The sequence below is a fragment of the Platichthys flesus genome, chromosome 19 (genome assembly GCF_949316205.1).
Source record: "Platichthys flesus chromosome 19, fPlaFle2.1, whole genome shotgun sequence".
Lineage (NCBI taxonomy): Eukaryota > Metazoa > Chordata > Actinopteri > Pleuronectiformes > Pleuronectidae > Platichthys > Platichthys flesus.
In genome coordinates, this window is record NC_084963.1 from 899,865 (window position 1) to 919,796 (window position 19,932).

At 47.3% G+C, this 19,932-nt stretch overlaps 4 protein-coding genes across 8 annotated transcripts; 2 read left to right on the forward strand and 2 right to left on the reverse strand.

Moving 5' to 3' along the window:
* Nucleotides 1-184: 184 nt before the first annotated feature.
* On the reverse strand, nucleotides 185-6,721 carry helq (helicase, POLQ like). The gene is made up of 18 exons (XM_062413012.1): nucleotides 6,206-6,721; nucleotides 5,227-5,881; nucleotides 4,563-4,741; nucleotides 4,088-4,288; nucleotides 3,937-4,009; nucleotides 3,767-3,864; nucleotides 3,580-3,678; nucleotides 3,009-3,154; nucleotides 2,699-2,938; nucleotides 2,476-2,617; nucleotides 2,291-2,395; nucleotides 2,007-2,208; nucleotides 1,431-1,588; nucleotides 1,252-1,350; nucleotides 984-1,157; nucleotides 785-898; nucleotides 572-706; nucleotides 185-481 (listed from the first exon to the last, which is right to left on the reverse strand). The coding sequence occupies exons 1-18, from the start codon at nucleotides 6,395-6,397 to the stop codon at nucleotides 377-379; spliced, it is 3,117 nt and encodes a 1,038-aa protein (XP_062268996.1). The 5' UTR covers nucleotides 6,398-6,721; the 3' UTR covers nucleotides 185-376.
* Nucleotides 6,722-7,158: 437 nt separating this feature from the next.
* mrps18c (mitochondrial ribosomal protein S18C) lies at nucleotides 7,159-8,651 on the forward strand. The gene is made up of 6 exons (XM_062412538.1): nucleotides 7,159-7,311; nucleotides 7,453-7,499; nucleotides 7,589-7,672; nucleotides 7,745-7,802; nucleotides 7,912-7,971; nucleotides 8,507-8,651. The coding sequence occupies exons 1-6, from the start codon at nucleotides 7,251-7,253 to the stop codon at nucleotides 8,581-8,583; spliced, it is 387 nt and encodes a 128-aa protein (XP_062268522.1). The 5' UTR covers nucleotides 7,159-7,250; the 3' UTR covers nucleotides 8,584-8,651.
* A 129-nt stretch (nucleotides 8,652-8,780) lies between these two features.
* On the reverse strand, nucleotides 8,781-13,079 carry abraxas1 (abraxas 1, BRCA1 A complex subunit). 2 transcript variants are annotated; one of them, XM_062412537.1, is made up of 9 exons: nucleotides 12,975-13,079; nucleotides 12,433-12,523; nucleotides 12,285-12,321; nucleotides 12,150-12,216; nucleotides 11,880-12,076; nucleotides 11,587-11,706; nucleotides 9,538-9,622; nucleotides 9,340-9,451; nucleotides 8,781-9,259 (listed from the first exon to the last, which is right to left on the reverse strand). In XM_062412537.1, exons 1-9 carry the CDS (start codon nucleotides 13,053-13,055, stop codon nucleotides 8,988-8,990), a joined length of 1,062 nt encoding a protein of 353 aa, XP_062268521.1. In that variant the 5' UTR covers nucleotides 13,056-13,079; the 3' UTR covers nucleotides 8,781-8,987. The 2 variants fall into 2 exon arrangements, with proteins under 2 accessions (XP_062268521.1, XP_062268520.1); XM_062412536.1 differs by having other exon boundaries at nucleotides 8,782-9,259; nucleotides 12,949-13,064.
* Nucleotides 13,080-13,157: 78 nt separating this feature from the next.
* Nucleotides 13,158-19,671, forward strand: gpat3 (glycerol-3-phosphate acyltransferase 3). 4 transcript variants are annotated; one of them, XM_062412531.1, is made up of 14 exons: nucleotides 13,158-13,300; nucleotides 14,021-14,216; nucleotides 14,327-14,393; nucleotides 15,307-15,399; nucleotides 15,520-15,787; nucleotides 15,878-15,952; nucleotides 16,039-16,128; nucleotides 16,536-16,629; nucleotides 16,705-16,820; nucleotides 18,269-18,324; nucleotides 18,407-18,492; nucleotides 18,659-18,787; nucleotides 19,060-19,139; nucleotides 19,352-19,671. In XM_062412531.1, the coding sequence occupies exons 2-14, from the start codon at nucleotides 14,073-14,075 to the stop codon at nucleotides 19,476-19,478; spliced, it is 1,425 nt and encodes a 474-aa protein (XP_062268515.1). In that variant the 5' UTR covers nucleotides 13,158-13,300; nucleotides 14,021-14,072; the 3' UTR covers nucleotides 19,479-19,671. The 4 variants fall into 4 exon arrangements, with proteins under 4 accessions (XP_062268515.1, XP_062268519.1, XP_062268518.1 ...); XM_062412534.1 differs by lacking the exon at nucleotides 13,158-13,300 and adding an exon at nucleotides 13,327-13,465; XM_062412532.1 differs by lacking the exon at nucleotides 13,158-13,300 and adding an exon at nucleotides 13,472-13,604.
* Nucleotides 19,672-19,932: the final 261 nt, after the last annotated feature.

The following is a 19,932-nucleotide window of genomic DNA, read 5'->3' on the forward strand; positions in this document are numbered from 1 at the left end:
TGTATGGGCGGGACCTCGATACCACGGCTCCAGTCCACGATCAGCACCGCAAAGACTCGTCGTCCATCTTTGTTTATTTATCTGTTGTTGACTCCTTAACTTTAAACTTTAACAAACTCCATTGGATTCATACGTTCAACATCTCACCTGGGATTCACAAGAAGATTCTTTAAGAAGTCAAACGTGTGTTTTACAGATTTATTTGTCAGAATGAATCTTAGAGTAACAGACGTCTCTTCATGATCACAGTGAAGTTAATGAAACTTATTTAATAAAATAAATGTGTATTTCAAAGCAATGAAAGTATAAAAAGCCGGACAGCAGCAGTTCAGACAGAGACTAAAAGTTATGTATAAATATTTAATGATAAATAAACTCAGACGAGTTGCTCTGCTGATAAATCAGCAGGCAGATCTAACGGCGCCATCAGCAGGTCGTCCACTTCCTCCTGAAGAGCCGCCGCCTTCTCATTCAGCAGCATCTGGGACACAGAGACACAGAGACAGGTCATCAGTCCACGTGTTGACCAACAGGTTCAAACCTTCACGTGGAGACACCAGGACAAACTCACTTTAGCCGAGGCCACGATCTGATTGGCCTGTTTGTTGGACAGGTTTTCCATCGTCTTGGACAGGAAGGCGGGGTCGGCGTTCGCCAGGCGAGTCAGCGTCTTGTAGCCGGCGTTGTACAGCTGCTTCGCTCGTGACTGGAGGAAAAAACAAACATGTAAACATACTCTATGTGACGACATAACTAAATTGTATATGTTGTTTACATCACTGACCTCCATGACTCCAACCACCTCCATCAGAGGGATAAGCTCCGCCCTCACACAGTAACTCAGCCTCCGCGTCAGCTCCGTCAGCAACGCTTTGAACGGCCACAGCTCCTCCAGCTCCTGATCTCACACAGGAAACACAGATTTATTCAGGTTCACCGTCTGAGAGCAGCTGCTGCAGATCCAGGTGTGATGAGGGCGGTACCTCGGTGAAGTGCAGGACGCAGGAGCAGAACGCCGACGAGGAGCTGAGCAGCGTCTGCACGAAGCCTCGGCTCAGCTGGAAGCGGTCAGCCACACTCCACAGGTTCGTTTCCCTCAGGAGACAGAACAGCACCAGAGCCAGATACATGCGCCTCGCCACCGTCATGTCCACATTCTGTCTCACAGCCACAGAGAGACGACATCAGCTGGTTTCACACCTGAACACTGTGAACACCATCGGGAGGTTTCTCTCACTAACTCTCTCGTACGTTTTTCACCGTCTGTCCGGCAGCTTTTCTCGCTACGAAACTCTCCGGCACGCCGACGGCTGCAGACATCTTCTGCTCGGCCACGGACAGAAGCGTGAACTGAAAGAGACAACTGAGAATATTACAAAGACGAGTAAAGAACAGCGACATCACCACAGCGTCCGGGATCGACTCCACACCTGTCTGAAGTAAATCATCCAGTCGGGTTTGCACTGGGCGACCAGGTCGTACGGCGTCACCAGGTAGAGCAGGTGCAGGTAGCTGTTGAGCAGCAGCCCCTCCAGGCCGCGGGACAGGTCCTGGTAGAGGGCGCCACTGCAGCTCAGGTCCACGGAGCCTGAGGACGAGAGGAGGGAACCACTCACTGAGCCGTGACATCACAAGCTGAGGGGGTCAGAGACCCTCACAGTGATGTCATCGTGCATCTTCTTACAACACAGCGGAGAAATCAGCCATCAAACATGTGACTACACTTCAGTTATTGTTTGGTTTTATTTTAAAGACCAATGTTGCATCGTCATTTAGATATTATATAGTGCTTTTATTTTGAAGTTACTGAATGTCTGATCAACTCAAAACCAGGTAAGAATCAGGAATTAAGAGAAGGACTACACACTGTTTGATTAAACCAGGTTCACGTGAGTCTGATAATAAGAATTCTACAGATTCTGTTAAATGATGATGCTGGCGTCAGTAAACTACTGAACATTTATAAAACTTTCAGGATGTGAAACTCAGCGTGGATGATGCGTCACCTTTAAACGTAGCCTTTCCGAGCTTGGTGACCTGCAGCGTCTGTGTCTCTGAGGTCACGGCGATGAGGTCTTTCTCCTGCAGGACGTCCACACACTGCTGCACCACGTCCCACAGACTCCGCTCCGCACACAGCTGCTCCCGCTGCACGTACAACAGCGTCCCCTGCAGGAAGTCCCGGACCTGCTCCATCGAGCTGGTGATCTGACAACAGAGCAGCTGATTCTTACTTCTTCTTTGACCTCGTCTGTGTCGTGAAGAAGAAAGAGCAGACAGAAGGATTTACATTGAGTCCGATGAGCGACAGGATGAGACTCAGGATTCCTTTTCCATCGTCGTGCATCAGGTGACTGCGACAGGTCTCCATCGGAGCGCAGACCAGAGTTTGAGCCTGAAAATAGAAGAATCGGTTTGAGACGCGACCTTCAGTCCTCTGGGGTCGATCAGGCTGTAGTGTGTGAGTCCAGGCACCATGTTCCTGTCTTTGTCCTGCAGGACGAGGATACTCTCCCCCACTGTGTCGATGCCCGCTCGCCCGGCTCGTCCCACCATCTGTTTGTACTGACTCCTTTTCAGGAAGTCCGCGGCCACGTACGGCGAGCGGAGAATCACTCTGGACATCGAGGTCGGCAACAGATTAATAATCTTAAACATTCACCACTCGTCTTTATATACAGACACTGATCCGTCTAACCTGCGAGCCGGGAGGTTGATCCCAGCAGCGAGGGTGGAGGTACAGGCCAGGAGACAGAGCACGCCGTTGGAGTAGGCCTCCTCCACCAGCTTCCTCTCCTCGGTGGTCAGTCCGCTGTGGTGGTAGGCCAGGCCGTACGGCACCGTCCTCCTGAGCACCGGACACACCGAGCCGTCCCCGCTGTCCTTCAGCTCTCTGAGGAGGACGGCCTTGTCCTCCTGCCTGTGCTGCAGGAACTCCCTGATCGATCAGAGGAAGGAGTCAGTGGCTGCTGACGGCACCAGACACGACAGACGACTGGTTCACTCACTCTTTCAGATATTTACAGATCATCCCGGCGACGTTCTCACAGTTCTTCTTGGTCGGACAGAAGACCAGACACGAGTGCGTGGGAATGACTTCAGTCACCAGAGCGATGATGTGGTCCGGGTCCATCTTCTGCATCGAGCTGGAATACTGAGAGACACGAGAGAGCAGACCTAGAACTCATCTTCAAATATCAATAAACTATACTAGCTGTCAATCAAACCCCCCCCCCAACACATCTGGTGCTTTATGGTCTGTTTGACTCTAAATGATCATAATTCACTAAATGATCATCAGCTGTTTGAAGACTGCTTGAAACTAGAGACTGAGACAGAAACTCCTGAATGTTACTGACTTTATAAAGTGAGAAGAAGAAGAGTCACTTTCTATAGAAACTACCAGAGGAGTCGCCCCCTGCTGGTCACTACACAGAACGCCAGTTTCAGACTCGTCTGTCTTGGCCTCACTTCACGAGTAGAGGTTGAATTATTTGTATGTGTGTGTCTCTGTTGTGTAGTTGTGCACTGAGAGTGAACATGACAACTACAACATGTAAATGTGAAACCTGTGTTTACCTTATAGTTGAGGAGACGTGAGAACCTGAAGCAGTCCTCCTCCTTCGGGTCCACTTCATAGATCGTGTCGTTCAGTTTGACGTATTCTTTCAACTGGACCTGAAAGAGGAAGATTAAATCTTCACATCTGAAGAACGTCATCATCACAACACATCAGCTTCATTGACACACGTTGAAAATCACTCACAGGTCTGAAGTCATTTGTGTAATTTTCAGCCTTTAAAAACGTCTGCAGGTCCCTGATGTTTCCCAAGGTGGCGCTCATGCCAATAATCTGAGTCTTCTCTGGAAAATAAATCAGGAGCATTATTAATTTAATGCATTGATAATAAAAAAGAAATGAAATAAGACACTTACTGCTCATGTACAGAACTTTAGCCAGAGTCATTTCAATGACAGCTCCTCTGCTTCCATCACCCAACATGTGAAGCTGCACACGAAGAAAAACGGCTTCCATCAAACCTCAGAACATCTCGACACGTCAAACTCCTTCTATCTAAAGTTTTACCTCATCCACCACCACCAGGCCGACGTTATCCAGCCGGCCGCACTCGATCAGAGAGTTCACCAGGCCGTGGCCTTTCTCTATCGTCGAGATGTAAAGTGACGTCTGGTTTCTCTGCTTCACCGGAGGAAACCGGCCCTTACTGCCGGCGTACTCCTCCACCATGAAGTCCAGCTCCAGGCCCAAGCTCGCCAACCCGCGCACCTGAAACATCCACAGAGTGAGTCCGTGGAGTTTAGGAAAGGAGTCCCACAAGGCTCCATCCTCAGTCCTCTGCTCTTCACTGCCGACAACAATAACATCATCTCCACGACACGATCATCTGCAGTTTCAAGCTACAGTCATCAACTCTCTCTAATCAGACAGTTGGTCTAAATGCTGATTCAACAAAACATGTTACTCCCTCGACGTGATCATCTACCAGAACTAAAATGAACCAATGGATCCGTCGTTCTTCGGTCTGAACCCAAACCAGTACCTTCTCCTGCACCAGTGAGATGTAAGGCAGGATGAACAGACAGTCCTTCTTCCTGCACAGCAGCTCTCGGAGGATGAGGATCTCTGCCACCAGAGTTTTCCCTCCGCTGGTCGGAAGAGAGTAGATCAGATTCTTCCGCTGCTGAACACAGTCGAGGTTCAGACACGTCTCCTGCCAATCTGAGACAGACGAGGAACAACCGAGCGTCAGAGGCTTGAAGGAATAAAACAGAATCCTCCTGCCGACCCCTCTAAAGCTGGTTTACATGTTTCCATGAGGATCATTTACCATAAAGGGTGAGAAAAGTCTCACTAGAGCTAAAGGTGACATCTTCAAATGTCTTATTTTACAAACATCGTAAACATACTTGGAAATAAATCCCGGTTTCTGATTCACACTGGTCTGTTGATCTCTGCTTATCCTCCTTTTTTAATCATGTTCTATTAATTCTTATTGTTATATTTCTTAATTTCAATATTTGTTATTGTTTGTGGGTTATTGAATATTTGTATTTCTTGTAAACATTGATCTCAAAGTGTTGGATTCATCGTTTCAAGTGAGAACATGAAACGAACACGAGATCTGAACTCGTCTTCTTCGTCAAGACGTTTTGTTTTAACTGGTTCACTCGACCTGATGAATCCATAATGAAACCGTCCGTCACCATATAAGCTCTTGATTCCTCTCAGCCTGTACATCAGGTCTTTTACTTTGGAGGGGAGTCCAAAGAACGGGCCCAGGTCGCTCGTCTCCGAGGACACCGTCTCCATGGCCTGCCTGGCCACGCTGATCTCCTCGGTCACCACGGCCTCCTTCATCCCGACAGAGCGACAGACGCTGGACGGAGCGGCAGCGTTACAGAGCATCGTCCTCTTCAGCTGATCCGTCACGCTCCTCCTCGCTCGGCTCCTGGTTCTATCGTCTGTGCGTCTGTCTGTCCCGGCCCCAGACGTCCTCCTGTGTCCACTGTCTCCTGCGTTTCTAGAAGGAGTTGAAGTTTTGTCTCCGTCCTGCAGCTTGTTCCTCTTCACACCTTCACCGATCTGTTCTTCAAACTGAAACTGGCTGAAAGGTAAGTCCTCGAAGGGTTCGTCCCCCAGGACGTCCAAGATGGAGTCTGTGAGGACATCTTGGCAGGAGCGCTTCTGGACGCCGTCTTCGGGCGGTGGCGGAGCGGCGAGGTCCGGCTGATCCGCGGCCACGATCTGGAGCTCACGCCGTCTCTCGTCCCGCTCTGCGTCCTCGAGCTTCCCCAGGAGCGAGCTGTCCTCCAGGAGACTGTCGTAGTCTCCAAACAGGTCCTCCGTGTCGCTGCAGAACTGCAACAAGAGACAAGAGACAAGAGAGACACGAGAGACACGAGAGACAGGAGACAAGAGACAAGAGACAAGAGACAGGAGACAGGAGACAGGAGACGAGAGACACAAGAGACAGGAGACAGGAGACGAGAGACACAAGAGACAGGAGACAAGAGACACAAGACAGGAGACAGGAGACAGGAGACAAGAGACGAGAGACACAAGAGAGCGTTCAGTTCACACGTCAAACAGACGACCTCTCCTGTCAGCTGACTGCACAGGGATCTGATTCCAGATCAGACTACTGATCAAGTATCTGAGGATGTGTCTCTCTGATCTTCTCACCTCAGCAGGTTGAGCCATGATGCTGTTGACCCTCCTGTTGGTGGAACATGTGTCTCCTCCTCCTCCTCCTCCTCCTCCTCCTCCTCCTCCTCCTCTCTTCCTGGCAGGGGTCATGTGACTCTGAGCTCCATCTCTCGACCTCTTCCTACCGGAAACTCGTCTTATTTTGATATCTCTATCTCCGCAGTTCATCGCCGGTCATGTTCCATGTTAAACAGCTGCTGAACAAACCCTACAGCTACAGACAGGAAGCTACACGCACACACACGAAGCCTCCTTTCCGTTCAGATGAATGATGCTAACAGACGTTAGCCGGTGTTAGCTCCTCTCGACTGCTTCAGCTCGTGAACTCGTCACTTTAAACAAATGTTTACAGATGTTCGATAAACGTTTGAAAGTTTGTCACAGAAACGATTCGATATAAAATCGATGATAAAGTTTGAACTCCAGTGAAACTGGAGCAAACAGCCGCTCAGAGATCAGCACGAAGCAGTGTCAACAAGAGAGAAGCCCCTCCGTCACTTCCGGTTGTTTATAAACGTTCTGTTTATCAAACAGAAACAGTTTCTGTTACTTTAGCTGCGACCGTAGGAAGTAACTTTATTACTCGATTACAGTAACGAGACCTAACGATGACGTAAATAACTCAAGGATATTTTCAGAGACTTTACTTATATAAATAAATAAATCGATTTATTAACATAATGAAAATCTTCTAAATATGTTTTATCTGTAGATGCAGCTGTAATTAAGATAAAATTATATCTGGTGTAAAATCTTTGTGTTGTTTCAGGTTTGAATTCAGTTGTTTCTTATGTTAGAACAAAAACAAAATTGTTAATATCAAATACCTAATTGAAATCATACTAATAACTGTGCAGCATAAAGTGTCTGAATCTTTATGTTTAAATTAATCATTTTATTATTATATTATATTAAAAACCCACAACAGACTAACGAAGAGGTAGGAACTAACACTCCCTCCTCACGGACGCGCCGGACCCTCTCACAGGTCGGACCGCTTCACTTCCGGTGTCAGGTCAACATGTTCCCTCTGAGATTGTCGCTGCGGTTAAACTCGATTTTATCTCAACATGGACACACGAGTAAGATCAACTCAACGTGAAGTTTCTGTGTGAATGTGACGCCGTTTGTTACGTTTTCAAATCAAATGTCTGTTTACTTCCAGTTAATGCTAATGCTAACTAGCCCTGCAAGGAGACTGATTGTGACATCTGTCTCTGTAGGTTTGAGGAGTGTGACGTCAAACGTGGTCCAACGGAAAGATGACGTGGTGAGTGATGTCATTCACGACAGGAACCTCAGGTTATACGTCATGCATTCAGTTTAACCACGTGATGATGTTTGTGTTCATGTCGTCAGCTCGTGAAGATGGAAAATCCGTTTAAAGAGGCTCAGACCGGATGTGTCCTGTGTAACGTGCAGGTGGATTTCAAGAACATCCAGGTGAGTGACACCTGTTTGTGTGTCTGTGTGCGTGAATGTGTCATGTCACTAACACGTCTACTTGTCCTACAGCTGCTGTCTCAGTTCATCTCCCCTCACACAGGACGGATCTACGGCCGACACATCACAGGTGAGTGTCAGTGACGTCAGGTGATCCATGTGATGTCACGTGATCGACGTGATGTCACGTGATTGATCTGAGATCAGATCTGTGACTCGTCTTCGCTCTGATTCTTCAGGTTTGTGTGGAAGAAAACAGAAGGAAATCTCCAAGGCCATAAAGAAAGCTCACTCCATGGGTAAGATTCTGTTCACTCGTGTTACTGAAGCTGTTTTCAGACATGAACTGAACCACTGATGTGTTCCTCATGTGTTCCTGATGTGTTCCTGACGTGTTCCTCACATGTTCCTGACTCGTTCTGAAGGTTTTGTGTGTGAGAACAAATGTCAGAGTCAGTGTCTCTGGACATGTTCTGGACCTCCCTTCAGCCTCTTAGTAAAATGTGTGTAACATGTCAGAGTGAGTCCATGTGAGGAACCAGCAGGACAACGTGTGGGAGCTTCTTTGAGCGAGTGGACGAGGTTTCTAACACGTGACGGACGTTAAACTGGAAGAACACAAACATCTCAGGATGAAGAAGAGGAGCCGTACACGTAGAAGACGTCAACTTGGGAATAACAAGGAGATGCCATAACATGTCCCGACAACATTTGACTGAGTTCATGTCTGAAAACAGCTCCTGTCCACGGGGTTCAGTCGGTTGTTATATTTAAATTCACCACTAGATGTCACTAAAGCTTCTCAGATTTAATTCAAACGACTCTTTCCTGCAGGTTTCATGTCGGTGACTCACAAACACCCACAGTTCATGAAGGATCCCAACATCTGTGGCATCAAACATCTGCATTAGGGGACGGAACCGTGTCTGTATGATTGTGTGTTTGTGTGTTTGTGAATTAAAAACTGTTAATTATTGGACTTTTGTCGTCAGTTTTTTGTCGTTCACCTCATCGAGATGTTTTCTTCACATTGAACAAACTGAACCAATGTGAAGTTTAAAAACTGTGTAATAACATCTTAGGAACTGAACTATGACAATAAGTTAAAATAACACATTTTCATTATGTTAACAAATGTATTTAGAAAAAATTAACAGAGTAACCTGAACATTTATCATTTGTACAGTATAATAAAACATTATTTTCTCTTCACAATGAACATTTCAGCATTTTAGACTCAACAAATCAAACTGTTCATTGTCAGGATCCAATCAGCTGCTTCCAAACATGTAGTGACATCAGAGTCATGTGACCATTAGAACCAGGCGTGTGCTCCAGTCAGGACCTGCTGCTCCTGTGTTTCCGCTCTCGGCCTCTTCCGACAGTTTGTCTTTCTGGAGTCGGGAGCGTCGCACTTTGAGATCGTGGAAACGCGCTCATCGTGTTTGGCGCCGCAGACGACAGGAACAGGAAACGCCTCCAGAGTAAGAGTCTGTGTGTGGAAGAGGGGCGAGCTGGCGAACAGAGCGGTGAGCGCCTGGCGGAGCAGCAGGTTGTTCCTGTGCTCAGACGGATCGCTGACGGGTTCTGCAAATAGACAAACACACAAAGATGAGTTTCTGAACATCTCCGCTGTGCATCAAATGTTTTATGAACTGAGAAACGACCTTTTCCCTCTTGGTTCTGCCGCTTCTCCCGGACTCTCCTCCTCAGCGCTGAGACCTCGGCCTGCAGCGCCTCCAGAAGACTCTCGCTCTCCTCCACGTCTCTGCACGCTTTCTGTCCCACACACGGAAACATGAAGGAGTTCAATACGAGTCACACGTGTTCCTCAAACCACCGGCTCGGTTTCCTCTGGTTCTCACCTGCAGCTCCAACTGCAGAGAGTCGTTCATTTTATTCACTTCATTGACTTCTCTCAGGAGCCCGTTGGAGGAGAAGAAACTCGACCTGCGACAACCGGGAGAGAAGTCAACGTTATAGACGTGACGTAGACGTGATGTAGACGTGATGTAGACATGACGTGATGTAGACGTGACGTAGACGTGATGTAGATGTGACGTGATGTAGATGTGATGTAGATGTGACGTGATGTAGACGTGACGTAGACGTGATGTAGACGTGATGTAGACGTGATGTAGACATGAGGTGATGTAGACGTGACATAGACGTGATGTAGACGTGATGTAGACGTGATGTAGACATGACGTGATGTAGACATGACGTGATGTAGACGTGACGTAGACATTACGTGATGTAGACATGACGTGATGTAGACGTGACGTGATGTAGACGTGACGTAGACGTGATGTAGATGTGACGTGATGTAGACGTGACGTGATGTAGACGTGATGTAGACGTTATGTAGACGTGATGTAGACATGACGTGATGTAGACGTGATGTGATTTAGACATGACGTGATGTAGACGTGATGTGAAGTAGACATTACGTGATGTAGACGTGACATGATGTAGACATGACGTGATGTAGACGTTTTGTGATTTAGACATGACGTGATGTAGACGTGATGTAGACGTGACGTGATGTAGACGTGATGTGATTTAGACATGACGTGATGTAGACGTGATGTAGACTAGACGTGATGTAGACATGACGTGATGTAGACGTGATGTGATTTAGACATGACGTGATGTAGACGTGATGTAGACGTGACGTGATGTAGACGTGATGTGATTTAGACATGACGTGATGTAGACGTGATGTAGACTAGACGTGATGTAGACGTGACATGATGTAGACATGACGTGATGTAGACGTGATGTGATTTAGACATGACGTGATGTAGACGTGATGTGATTTAGACATGACGTGATGTAGACGTGACGTGATGTAGACGTGACGTGATGTAGACGTGATGTAGACTAGACGTGATGTAGACGTGACGTGATGTAGACTAGACGTGATGTAGACGTGATGTAGACATGACGTGATGTAGACGTGACGTGATGTAGACTTGATTTGATTTAGACATGACGTGATGTAGACATGATGTAGACTAGACGTGATGTAGACGTGATGTGATGTTGACGTGATATAGACGTGATGTGATGTAGACGTGATGTGATGTAGACGTGATGTAGACGTGATGTGATGTAGACGTGATGTAGACGTGATGTGATGTAGACTTGACGTGATGTGATGTAGACGTGATGTAGACGTGATGTGATGTAGACGTGATGTAGACGTGATGTGATGTAGACGTGATGTGATGTGATGTAGACGTGATGTAGATGTGACGTAGACGTGACGTGATGTAGACGTGATGTAGACGTGACGTGATGTAGACGTGACATAGACGTGATGTGATGTAGACGTGATGTGATGTAGACACGATGTAGACGTGATGTGATGTAGACGTGACGTGATGTGATGTAGACGTGATGTAGACGTGACGTAGACGTGACGTGATGTAGACGTGATGTAGACGTGACGTGATGTAGACGTGATGTAGACGTGATGTGATGTAGACGTGATGTGATGTAGACGTGATGTGATGTAGACGTGACGTGATGTGATGTAGACGTGACGTAGACGTGATGTGATGTAGACGTGATGTGATGTAGACGTGACGTGATGTGATGTAGACGTGACGTGATGTGATGTAGACGTGACGTGATGTAGACGTGACGTAGACGTGACGTGATGTAGACGTGTTGTAGACGTGATGTGATGTAGACGTGATGTAGACGTGATGTGATGTAGACGTGACGTGATGTGATGTAGACGTGATGTAGATGTGACGTAGATGTGACGTGATGTAGACGTGATGTAGACGTGATGTGATGTAGACGTGATGTAGACGTGACGTGATGTAGACGTGATGTAGACGTGACGTGATGTAGACGTGTTGTAGACGTGATGGAGACGTGCAGGTGTGCGTCCGAGGTCGTACCCGTGTTTCTTCATGGTGAGGTTATAACCTGCTGCTGAACAGGAAGTGGACACCTTCCAGTACGCCAGCTGCTCCAGTAAACCCAGGTTAGTGACCAGGACGCGAACGTTGAGGAACGTCCTTCACAGGCGAAGAAACATTGAACATCAAATATTTGTTGGTTTTAGTTTCAATGTTTTTTATCATATAAGAGAATAAATGTTTTGTCTGATAAAATAAGTGAATAAAGTGAAAGATATATTTCTAATCAATCAAACCAGGAAATCATTGTCATATTGAAGGCGTGGCCTCACCTGCTGCGGGAGATGAAGGCAGCGTACTCCGTCCGGTGGGTGGCGCCCGCAGACGTCAGCTTCCCGGGCGTCAGCAGCACAAACAGCATGTGAGGGTTGGACAGACACGTCTTCAGGTTCTCGTGGACGATCTTTTCTCTGAACGTCATCCGTTGATCCGAGTTCCGTCGCTGTCTGTACCAGCCAATCACGTCCTCCTGCAGGTGCATGACATCATCAGACCGGACACTGCTGGTTCTAATCCACGTCCAACACTCGGTGGTTTCTTACCTGCTTGTTGTTTGCAAGGACTTTGTGTAGCTCCTCCATGTTCACGTCTCCAACACTGTTGTAAAAACTTCACAAACAGAAAGTTAAACAGTTTAACATTAACACAACCGAGTGAATGAATCTGCAGAAACTCACCTGCTCAGCCTGGGACAGGTCATGTGCTTCTGAACATCTGTGGCAGAAATGAAAGATTTACTTTTCAGCAGAGGAAGAAGAGTTCAGGCTCTTCACTGAAGAACAAACACTCCTGTCAAAGGGACGAAGGTTAACACAGAGAACTGACTGTAGATCTCCTCGATGTGGATGTGATCAGCCTGAGAGTCACTGATGGTCACCTGCTCCTCCACGCTGCTCTGACCCAGGACCAGTCCCTCCTGCAGACACACACCAGACAGATGGGATTAGATCCAACAGCCTCATCCCCAACTCTCCACCGGACTGATCCCTGAGGTTCAGGACTGAACGTGAAGCTCTGACACAGGTACTGGACTTTACTGAAATTTATTGAAGTCTCAGTTTTAATGATTCAGCTGTAGAATTAGAGAAAAACATTAAACTAGATAAAAAGGGACGAACCAGCATCTCGTGATTTAAGTTTCTACAGTTTTGTTGAGTTTTGAGTTATTTGAAACGATATTTACTGATGTAAGAATCTTTTATTGAATTAAACATTTGCAGAATGAAGCATCAGATCCAGATTCCAGTTCCTGCAGCTCCTCACAGAACCAGTTCATCTAATGAAGCTCGAACCACAACCAGTCCGTTCAGTCACGTGTTGTTGCTTCGCTCATTAAAACACCTTCATCCCATCAACGTGTTCCTCACCGCGTCCGAGTCACTGTTCAGGTGCTGAAACATTAAAGAAGATAAAACGATCCCGGAAACACGAACTGTGGGCTCCGCCATGTTGTTTGTGATGCTAACCTGCAGCTAGCCTACTGGGGACCTGCTGCTAACCCCCTGCTAAGCTAGCCTGCAGCTAAACCACTGTGGACCTGCAGCTAACGCGATGCTAACTGCTAACCTGATTTAACGAGCGTCACGGCAGCGCACGGAGTCTACGTCAGCACGTCAGGGTGACGCAGCAGCAGGGGGCGTGGTCTGTGGCAGTGGACCAGCAGATTGTTTTTTCTCGTCTCGTCTGAAAAAAGGTAAATAAATAATCACGTGCTTTAGTTCGTGTTGTTTCTCTTGTTTATCAGTTTAAATCAGTTCGTTCGGTTTAATCTCAACATCACCGTTAGACTGAGCATCTACTCGAGTACTTCTACTCGAGTACAGGGGAGCTGGAGCGAGTACTCGTCACTTCGTGTTACGTAAAGTACTTCTATTATTTAAAGTTTAAGTACTTAACGTTTTACAGAGAACTCTGAACACAGAGAACTATTCTCTCAGATTCAAGTAAAAATACCGTTATATAATAAAGTTAAAATCCTGCAGAAGTGTCAACAAAAGGTAAAAGTACTGTTTATTAACTTTATTCATAGCTGTATTTAGTTCATATTCTGTTTAATTATTGTTTATTATTGGTGGATATGTGAGCAGAGGTTTTTTAAAGTCACTTTTCAGCTTCTCATGTGAAAATATTTGTGTTTAGTCATTTGAAGAAAAATCCTCCGGTTCTGTGTGAATTATTTAGTTTGTAAAAATAAATAATTTGTTTGTGTTTGATTCTCCCTCAGAAATACTGACAAATTAAATTAAACAGAAACAGACAAAGATTCAATATTTAAAAGTTTTTAGGGACCTAACAGCTGATGAGGAATTTCAGTATCGGACGATTCAAAGTTTGACCTGATGGTGGCGCTAGATGAAAATGCTTCAGAATTCATCCCCTGGAGAACCGGCTCAGTCCTTCTATTGTGTTTCAGTGTGAGAGGATGAGGTGACCTCGGAGCCACAGATCAGTGACCTCCTGTGGTGATGGACGACCTCTGGGCCGTGGCTGTGGGCGTTTTCCAGGCGTGGATGTTCGTGGTGGTTTTCTTCATCATGCTGCCGGCCATGTGCGGCCTCTCGCTGGGCGTCACCAGCGTCTACATCCAGATCCTGGTCAAGATCCTGGAGGTAACTTGAAGCACGGTCCACTCTCAGCCTCCGGTCTGTTGTCGTGTTTTTACATTCAGACACTTTGTCGTCTTCATCTTTACCGAGTGTGTGTCTCGGTGTGTTCCTAGTGGGCGACGTTACGGATCCAGAGAGGACGCCAGGAGCAGCCGAGCGTCCCCGTGCCTCTGCCCAACGGTGAGTCCGTCAGCTCACATGTTTATCACCTGTAAGATTCACACAGGGCTTCATCAGGCTCCTGTTAGCCTACACTACCCAAGATGCACCACTCTCCAGATGGCGTCAAGACGTCCGACGCTCCAGTGTCAACAGGTCGTCCAACTTGCAACTCAAAAAAGTCTCTTCTCCAAAAGTTTAAATATCTTAATTTCCTGAATAACTTTGGGTTTAGAACCCAAATAACTAATATATATATATATTATATATGAAGTGATTATTTTTCATTAGTATCAGGATCATGTGTAAATGACTCAGCACATGCCGTCCGGCTGCACTCAGGTCATGTGACTGTGTGTGTGAGGGAGCTTCCCATTGGTCGGCTCGGACCTATGATGTCGGGGTTCAAACCACATGGCTCGTTTCAGGGTGATGATGCAACAGCAGCAGATTATATAAGTTTGACCGAACAGACGACACACACAACCACACGCACACAAACACATGCACACACACACGCACACGCACACACACACACATGCACACACACACACACACAGTTTAGCTGTTACATATAAAAACACAGGTTTGTATGTTGACATGCAGCAGCCGTGTGTCAGTGTTTGTGGAGCTGCTGGTTCATGAAGGGTTAAATGCTGGAGGTCGTCGTCCTCGTGACCTCAGACCGTTTCTCACATGTGGTCACGTGACACACAAACAACACAAACTAAACTGAACAACTCAGTTTCATCGTCCTGTAACAAAGCAGTAAAGTTTCTCCGTCAGTTAACGAGTCGAAACAGAAACTGATTTAAAACCTGTTCTCATTCAACTGGAGGATTTAACACGTGTGTCACATGTTCCTTTGTGAGACGTTAATTAAAGTTAACTGAATTTAATCAGGAGATAACTGGAAGTCGTCGTCTCTTTCAAGGAGCTTGTCATCTGGATCGCCCCCTGGTGGCTGACTGCAGTATTACTCACAAACCCCTCCTCCTCCATGTAATCAGATGGGACAAGGACCAAAGTAAAAACCTCACCAGCTTCACGATCACTGAACAGACTCTGTTAATTACCTCATCACCACAAGATGTGAGTTAGAATCTTTCTGAGTTCTTAGTAAAGTCTGAACTCAGGTGTCTCCCAGGGATCATTGAGCGGGTGGGCGGCTCGATGGAGGAGGAGATGGCGCCGGCAGGGGCGGAGTTCTCCCTGAGCGACGCCCTCTTCTTCTACAAGGAGGGCGTGGAGAGCATCGTGGACGACCAGGTGACGCAGCGCTTCTCCTCCGAGGAGCTCGCCTCCTGGAACCTCCTCACACGCACCAACCACAACTTCCGCTACATCAGCCTCCGCCTCACCGTCATCTGGGGCCTCGGCGTCTTCGTGCGTTACGGCGTCCTCTTCCCTCTCAGGTCAGTGACCTTTATCAATATTAATAATAAGGTGTCATATCAACACTTTATGATTCTGGTCCCAGACGTTCATCTCTCATGTTCCTGCAGAATCACTCTCACCGTCATCGGACTCTCGTGGCTCGTGATCGGAACGACTCTGGTCGGATTTCTGCCTGAAAGCAGGTACGACAACAACAACTCAGTTTCCAGTGTGTTGATTAACATGTTGTAAAGTTCATCCGTGTTGTGTGTGTGTGTGTGTGTGTCAGTGTGAAGACGTGGCTCAGTGAACTGGTTCATGTGACCTGCTACAGAATCTGTGCCAGAGGTTTGTCGGCGACCGTCCACTATCACAACAGGTCAGTGGGAGCACTGGTTCCATCCTGATCCACACGTCAGGAGAAGAACCCAGTACACTTCAGTACCTGGAGGAACTTTCAGTACATGTGTACTTGTAGTAGAACTTTACTTTCACAGGGGAAGTTACAGCCGGTTTGTCTACAGAGAGATTTTCACTTGAATCCATGAACTGAGAAATCCAGAAAGTACTGAGAAATATGAAGGAATCTAGAAATACACGACACACAATATAGAAAATACTTCATCATCATTACTGTGGCACTGTAACGATGTGAAGTTACACAAATATAAATAATAATAATTCACCCTGGTAAACGTCAGAGTGCCGGACTTAGTATTTTTTTAGTCTTTGCTGTTGTTGTACTTTTACTGAAGTAAAGTATCTGATTACTTCTTGTGTCTCCAGAGACAACCGGCCTCAGAAAGGAGGAATCTGTGTGTCCAATCACACGACTCCGATCGACGTGGTGATTCTGGCCAATGACGGCTGCTACGCGATGGTGAGTGTCGTCTGTACAGTGACTCGGCGCGCTGAGGAAGTGATGTCACGGCTCGGTGCTTCCTGTCGTCCTCAGGTGGGCCAGGTTCACGGCGGTCTGATGGGGGTCCTTCAGAGGTCGATGGTCAGGTCGTGTCCCCACGTTTGGTTCGAGAGGTCGGAGATGAGGGACCGCCACGCGGTGACCAACAGGTTAAAGTCACAACTCTGAAATATGTAGAAATGAAAAACTCTTTTTCTGTTGTTCGTCTGTTTCCTGTTTGTCCTGGTTGTTGTGACGATGGACGAGGACTCATGAATACCTCTTCCTGTCTCTTTCTGTCTCTTCCTGTCTCTTCCTGTCTCTTCCCGTCTCTTCCCGTCTCTTCCTGTCTCTTCCTGTCTCTTTCTGTCTCTTCCTGTCTCTTCCTGTCTCTTCCCGTCTCTTCCCGTCTCTTCCTGTCTCTTCCTGTCTCTTCCCGTCTCTTCCCGTCTCTTCCCGTCTCTTCCCGTCTCTTTCTGTCTCTTCCCGTCTCTTTCTGTCTCTTCCCGTCTCTTCCCGTCTCTTCCCGTCTCTTCCCGTCTCTTCCTGTCTCTTCTTGTCTCTTCCCGTCTCTTCCTGTCTCTTCCCGTCTCTTCCCGTCTCTTCCCGTCTCTTCCTGTCTCTTCTTGTCTCTTCCCGTCTCTTCCTGTCTCTTCCCGTCTCTTCCCGTCTCTTCCCGGTTCTTCCCGTCTCTTCCTGTCTCTTCCTGTCTCTTCCCGTCTCTTTCTGTCTCTTCCTGTCTCTTCCTGTCTCTTCCCGTCTGTTCCTGTCTCTTCCTGTCTCTCCCTGTCTCTTCCTGTCTCTTCCCGTCTCTTCCCGTCTCTTCCCGTCTCTTCCCGTCTCTTCCTGTCTCTTCCTGTCTCTTCCCGTCTCTTCCCGTCTCTTCCTGTCTCTTCCCGTCTCTTCCCGTCTCTTCCCGTCTCTTCACGTCTCTTCCTGTCTCTTCCTGTTTCTTTCTGTCTCTTCCTGTCTCTTCCCGTCTCTTCCCGTCTCTTCCCGTCTCTTCACGTCTCTTCCTGTCTCTTCCTGTCTCTTCCTGTCTCTTCCTGTCTCTTCCCGTCTCTTCCCGTCTCTTCCCGTCTCTTCCCGTCTCTTCCCGTCTCTTCCCGTCTCTTCCCGTCTCTTTCTGTCTCTTCCCGTCTCTTTCTGTCTCTTCCCGTCTCTTCCCGTCTCTTCCCGTCTCTTCCCGTCTCTTCCTGTCTCTTCCTGTCTCTTCCCGTCTCTTTCTGTCTCTTCCTGTCTCTTCCTGTCTCTTCCCGTCTGTTCCTGTCTCTTCCTGTCTCTTCCTGTCTCTTCCTGTCTCTTCCCGTCTCTTCCCGTCTCTTCCCGTCTCTTCCCGTCTCTTCCTGTCTCTTCCTGTCTCTTCCCGTCTCTTCCTGTCTCTTCCTGTCTCTCCCTGTCTCTTCCTGTCTCTTCCTGTCTCTTCCCGTCTCTTCCCTTCTCTTCCTGTCTCTTCCCGTCTCTTCCCGTCTCTTCCTGTCTCTTCCCCTCTCTTCCTGTCTCTTTCTGTCTCTTCCTGTCTCTTCCCGTCTCTTCCCCTCTCTTCCTGTCTCTTCCCGTCTCTTCCTGTCTCTTCCTGTCTCTTCCTGTCTCTTCCTGTCTCTTCCTGTCTCTTCAGGCTCAGAGCTCACGTCGCAGCAAAGAACAAACTTCCCATCCTGATATTTCCTGAAGGTCAGTTTGCTCCACGCCGCTCGGCCGCCAGTCATGTGAGGGGGGGGGTGATAACGACTTCCTGTTTCTCTCTGTCAAACAGGAACTTGCATCAACAACACGTCGGTCATGATGTTTAAGAAAGGAAGCTTTGAAATCGGAGGAACCATCCACCCGGTCGCCATCAAGGTCCGAACCACAACATCACGTTTCACCACAAACACACACACAGTGAATTAGACATGACAACAGAACCTGAAGCATCAGAACCTCAGAACTTCATCAGAACTTCATCAGAACTTCATCAGAACTTCATCAGAACGTTTGAGTGTGACCTCAGATCTCTGTGCTTCAGTACGACCCTCGGTTCGGAGACGCCTTCTGGAACAGCAGTAAATACAACATGGTGAGTTACCTGCTCCGCATGATGACCAGCTGGGCCATCGTCGTCAACGTGTGGTACCTCCCCCCCATGACCATACAGGTACGAAGCCCCGCCTCCAAAACACCTCATCCGTCCAGACAAAGATTCATCGGATTTTAAAATAAATAAAAATAGATTCCGTATGAGAGATTTACTACGTTTCAATTTCCTGATTTATAGATTCAGTATGAAAACAGTAACTGAACTTCTTCAGGACTCACTGGTTTAATAACTTTAACAATCAATGAGTTGAAGGAACATTGTTGCTCTACATGTTCTCATGTAAACATTCTATAACACTAATATCTGTGTGTCCATGGCGGCCTGAGCAGGAGGGAGAGGACGCTGCTCAGTTTGCAAACAGAGTGAAATCTGCTGTGGCCCATCGGGGGGGTCTCCTGGACCTGGACTGGTGAGGAGCCACCAGAACTCAGATCACTGCAGAACGAGGAGGCTCAGCTCGTTCTCCTTCTGAAGCTGTGAACTCAAACAGATGTTTCTTCTTCTTCTTCTCCTCCTCCTCCTCCTCCTCCTCCTCCTCCTCCTCCTCCTCCTCCTCCTCCTCCTCCTTCTTCTTCTCCTCCTCCTCCTCCTCCTCCTCCTCCTCCTCGTTCTTCTTCTCAGGGACGGAGGATTGAAACGAGGGAAGGTGAAGGATTCTCTGAAGGAGGAGCAGCAGAAGAAATACAGCAGCATCATCACGGGACAGAGCAACATGGACGACCCCGACTCCTCGTCAGTAACGACGTGAGAACTTTAAATAAGATCAAACAGCTCAGATCCTTCTCTCCTCCTGACGTCCTGTGTGCAACGACGTGTTTTCACCAGCAGGAGGCAGCGCGGGATCACAGTTGACTCAGTCCAGATCATGTGACGCTTTAAAATGAAGCAGATATTCAGTTTAAAATGTTATTATCTGTTTATAAATGTGTTTTTAAACTGGACCTGGATCTTTATTTACTGGACAGCCACACACACACACATACACACACACACACAAACTTTTATTTATGTATTGATTTATCTTTTATTGATGTAATTTTAAAACGATGTCATCATCGAGTTGTTTGATGTGAAGATGAATTCATCGACTCCAAGACGACGTGAATAGAATTTTACAATAGAAAGAAAGGAAAGTAAGAAATGATGAAGAAGAGGATTCACGTTCTTCATCCAACCTCCTATTCAACAGTTTCAATTTAAGA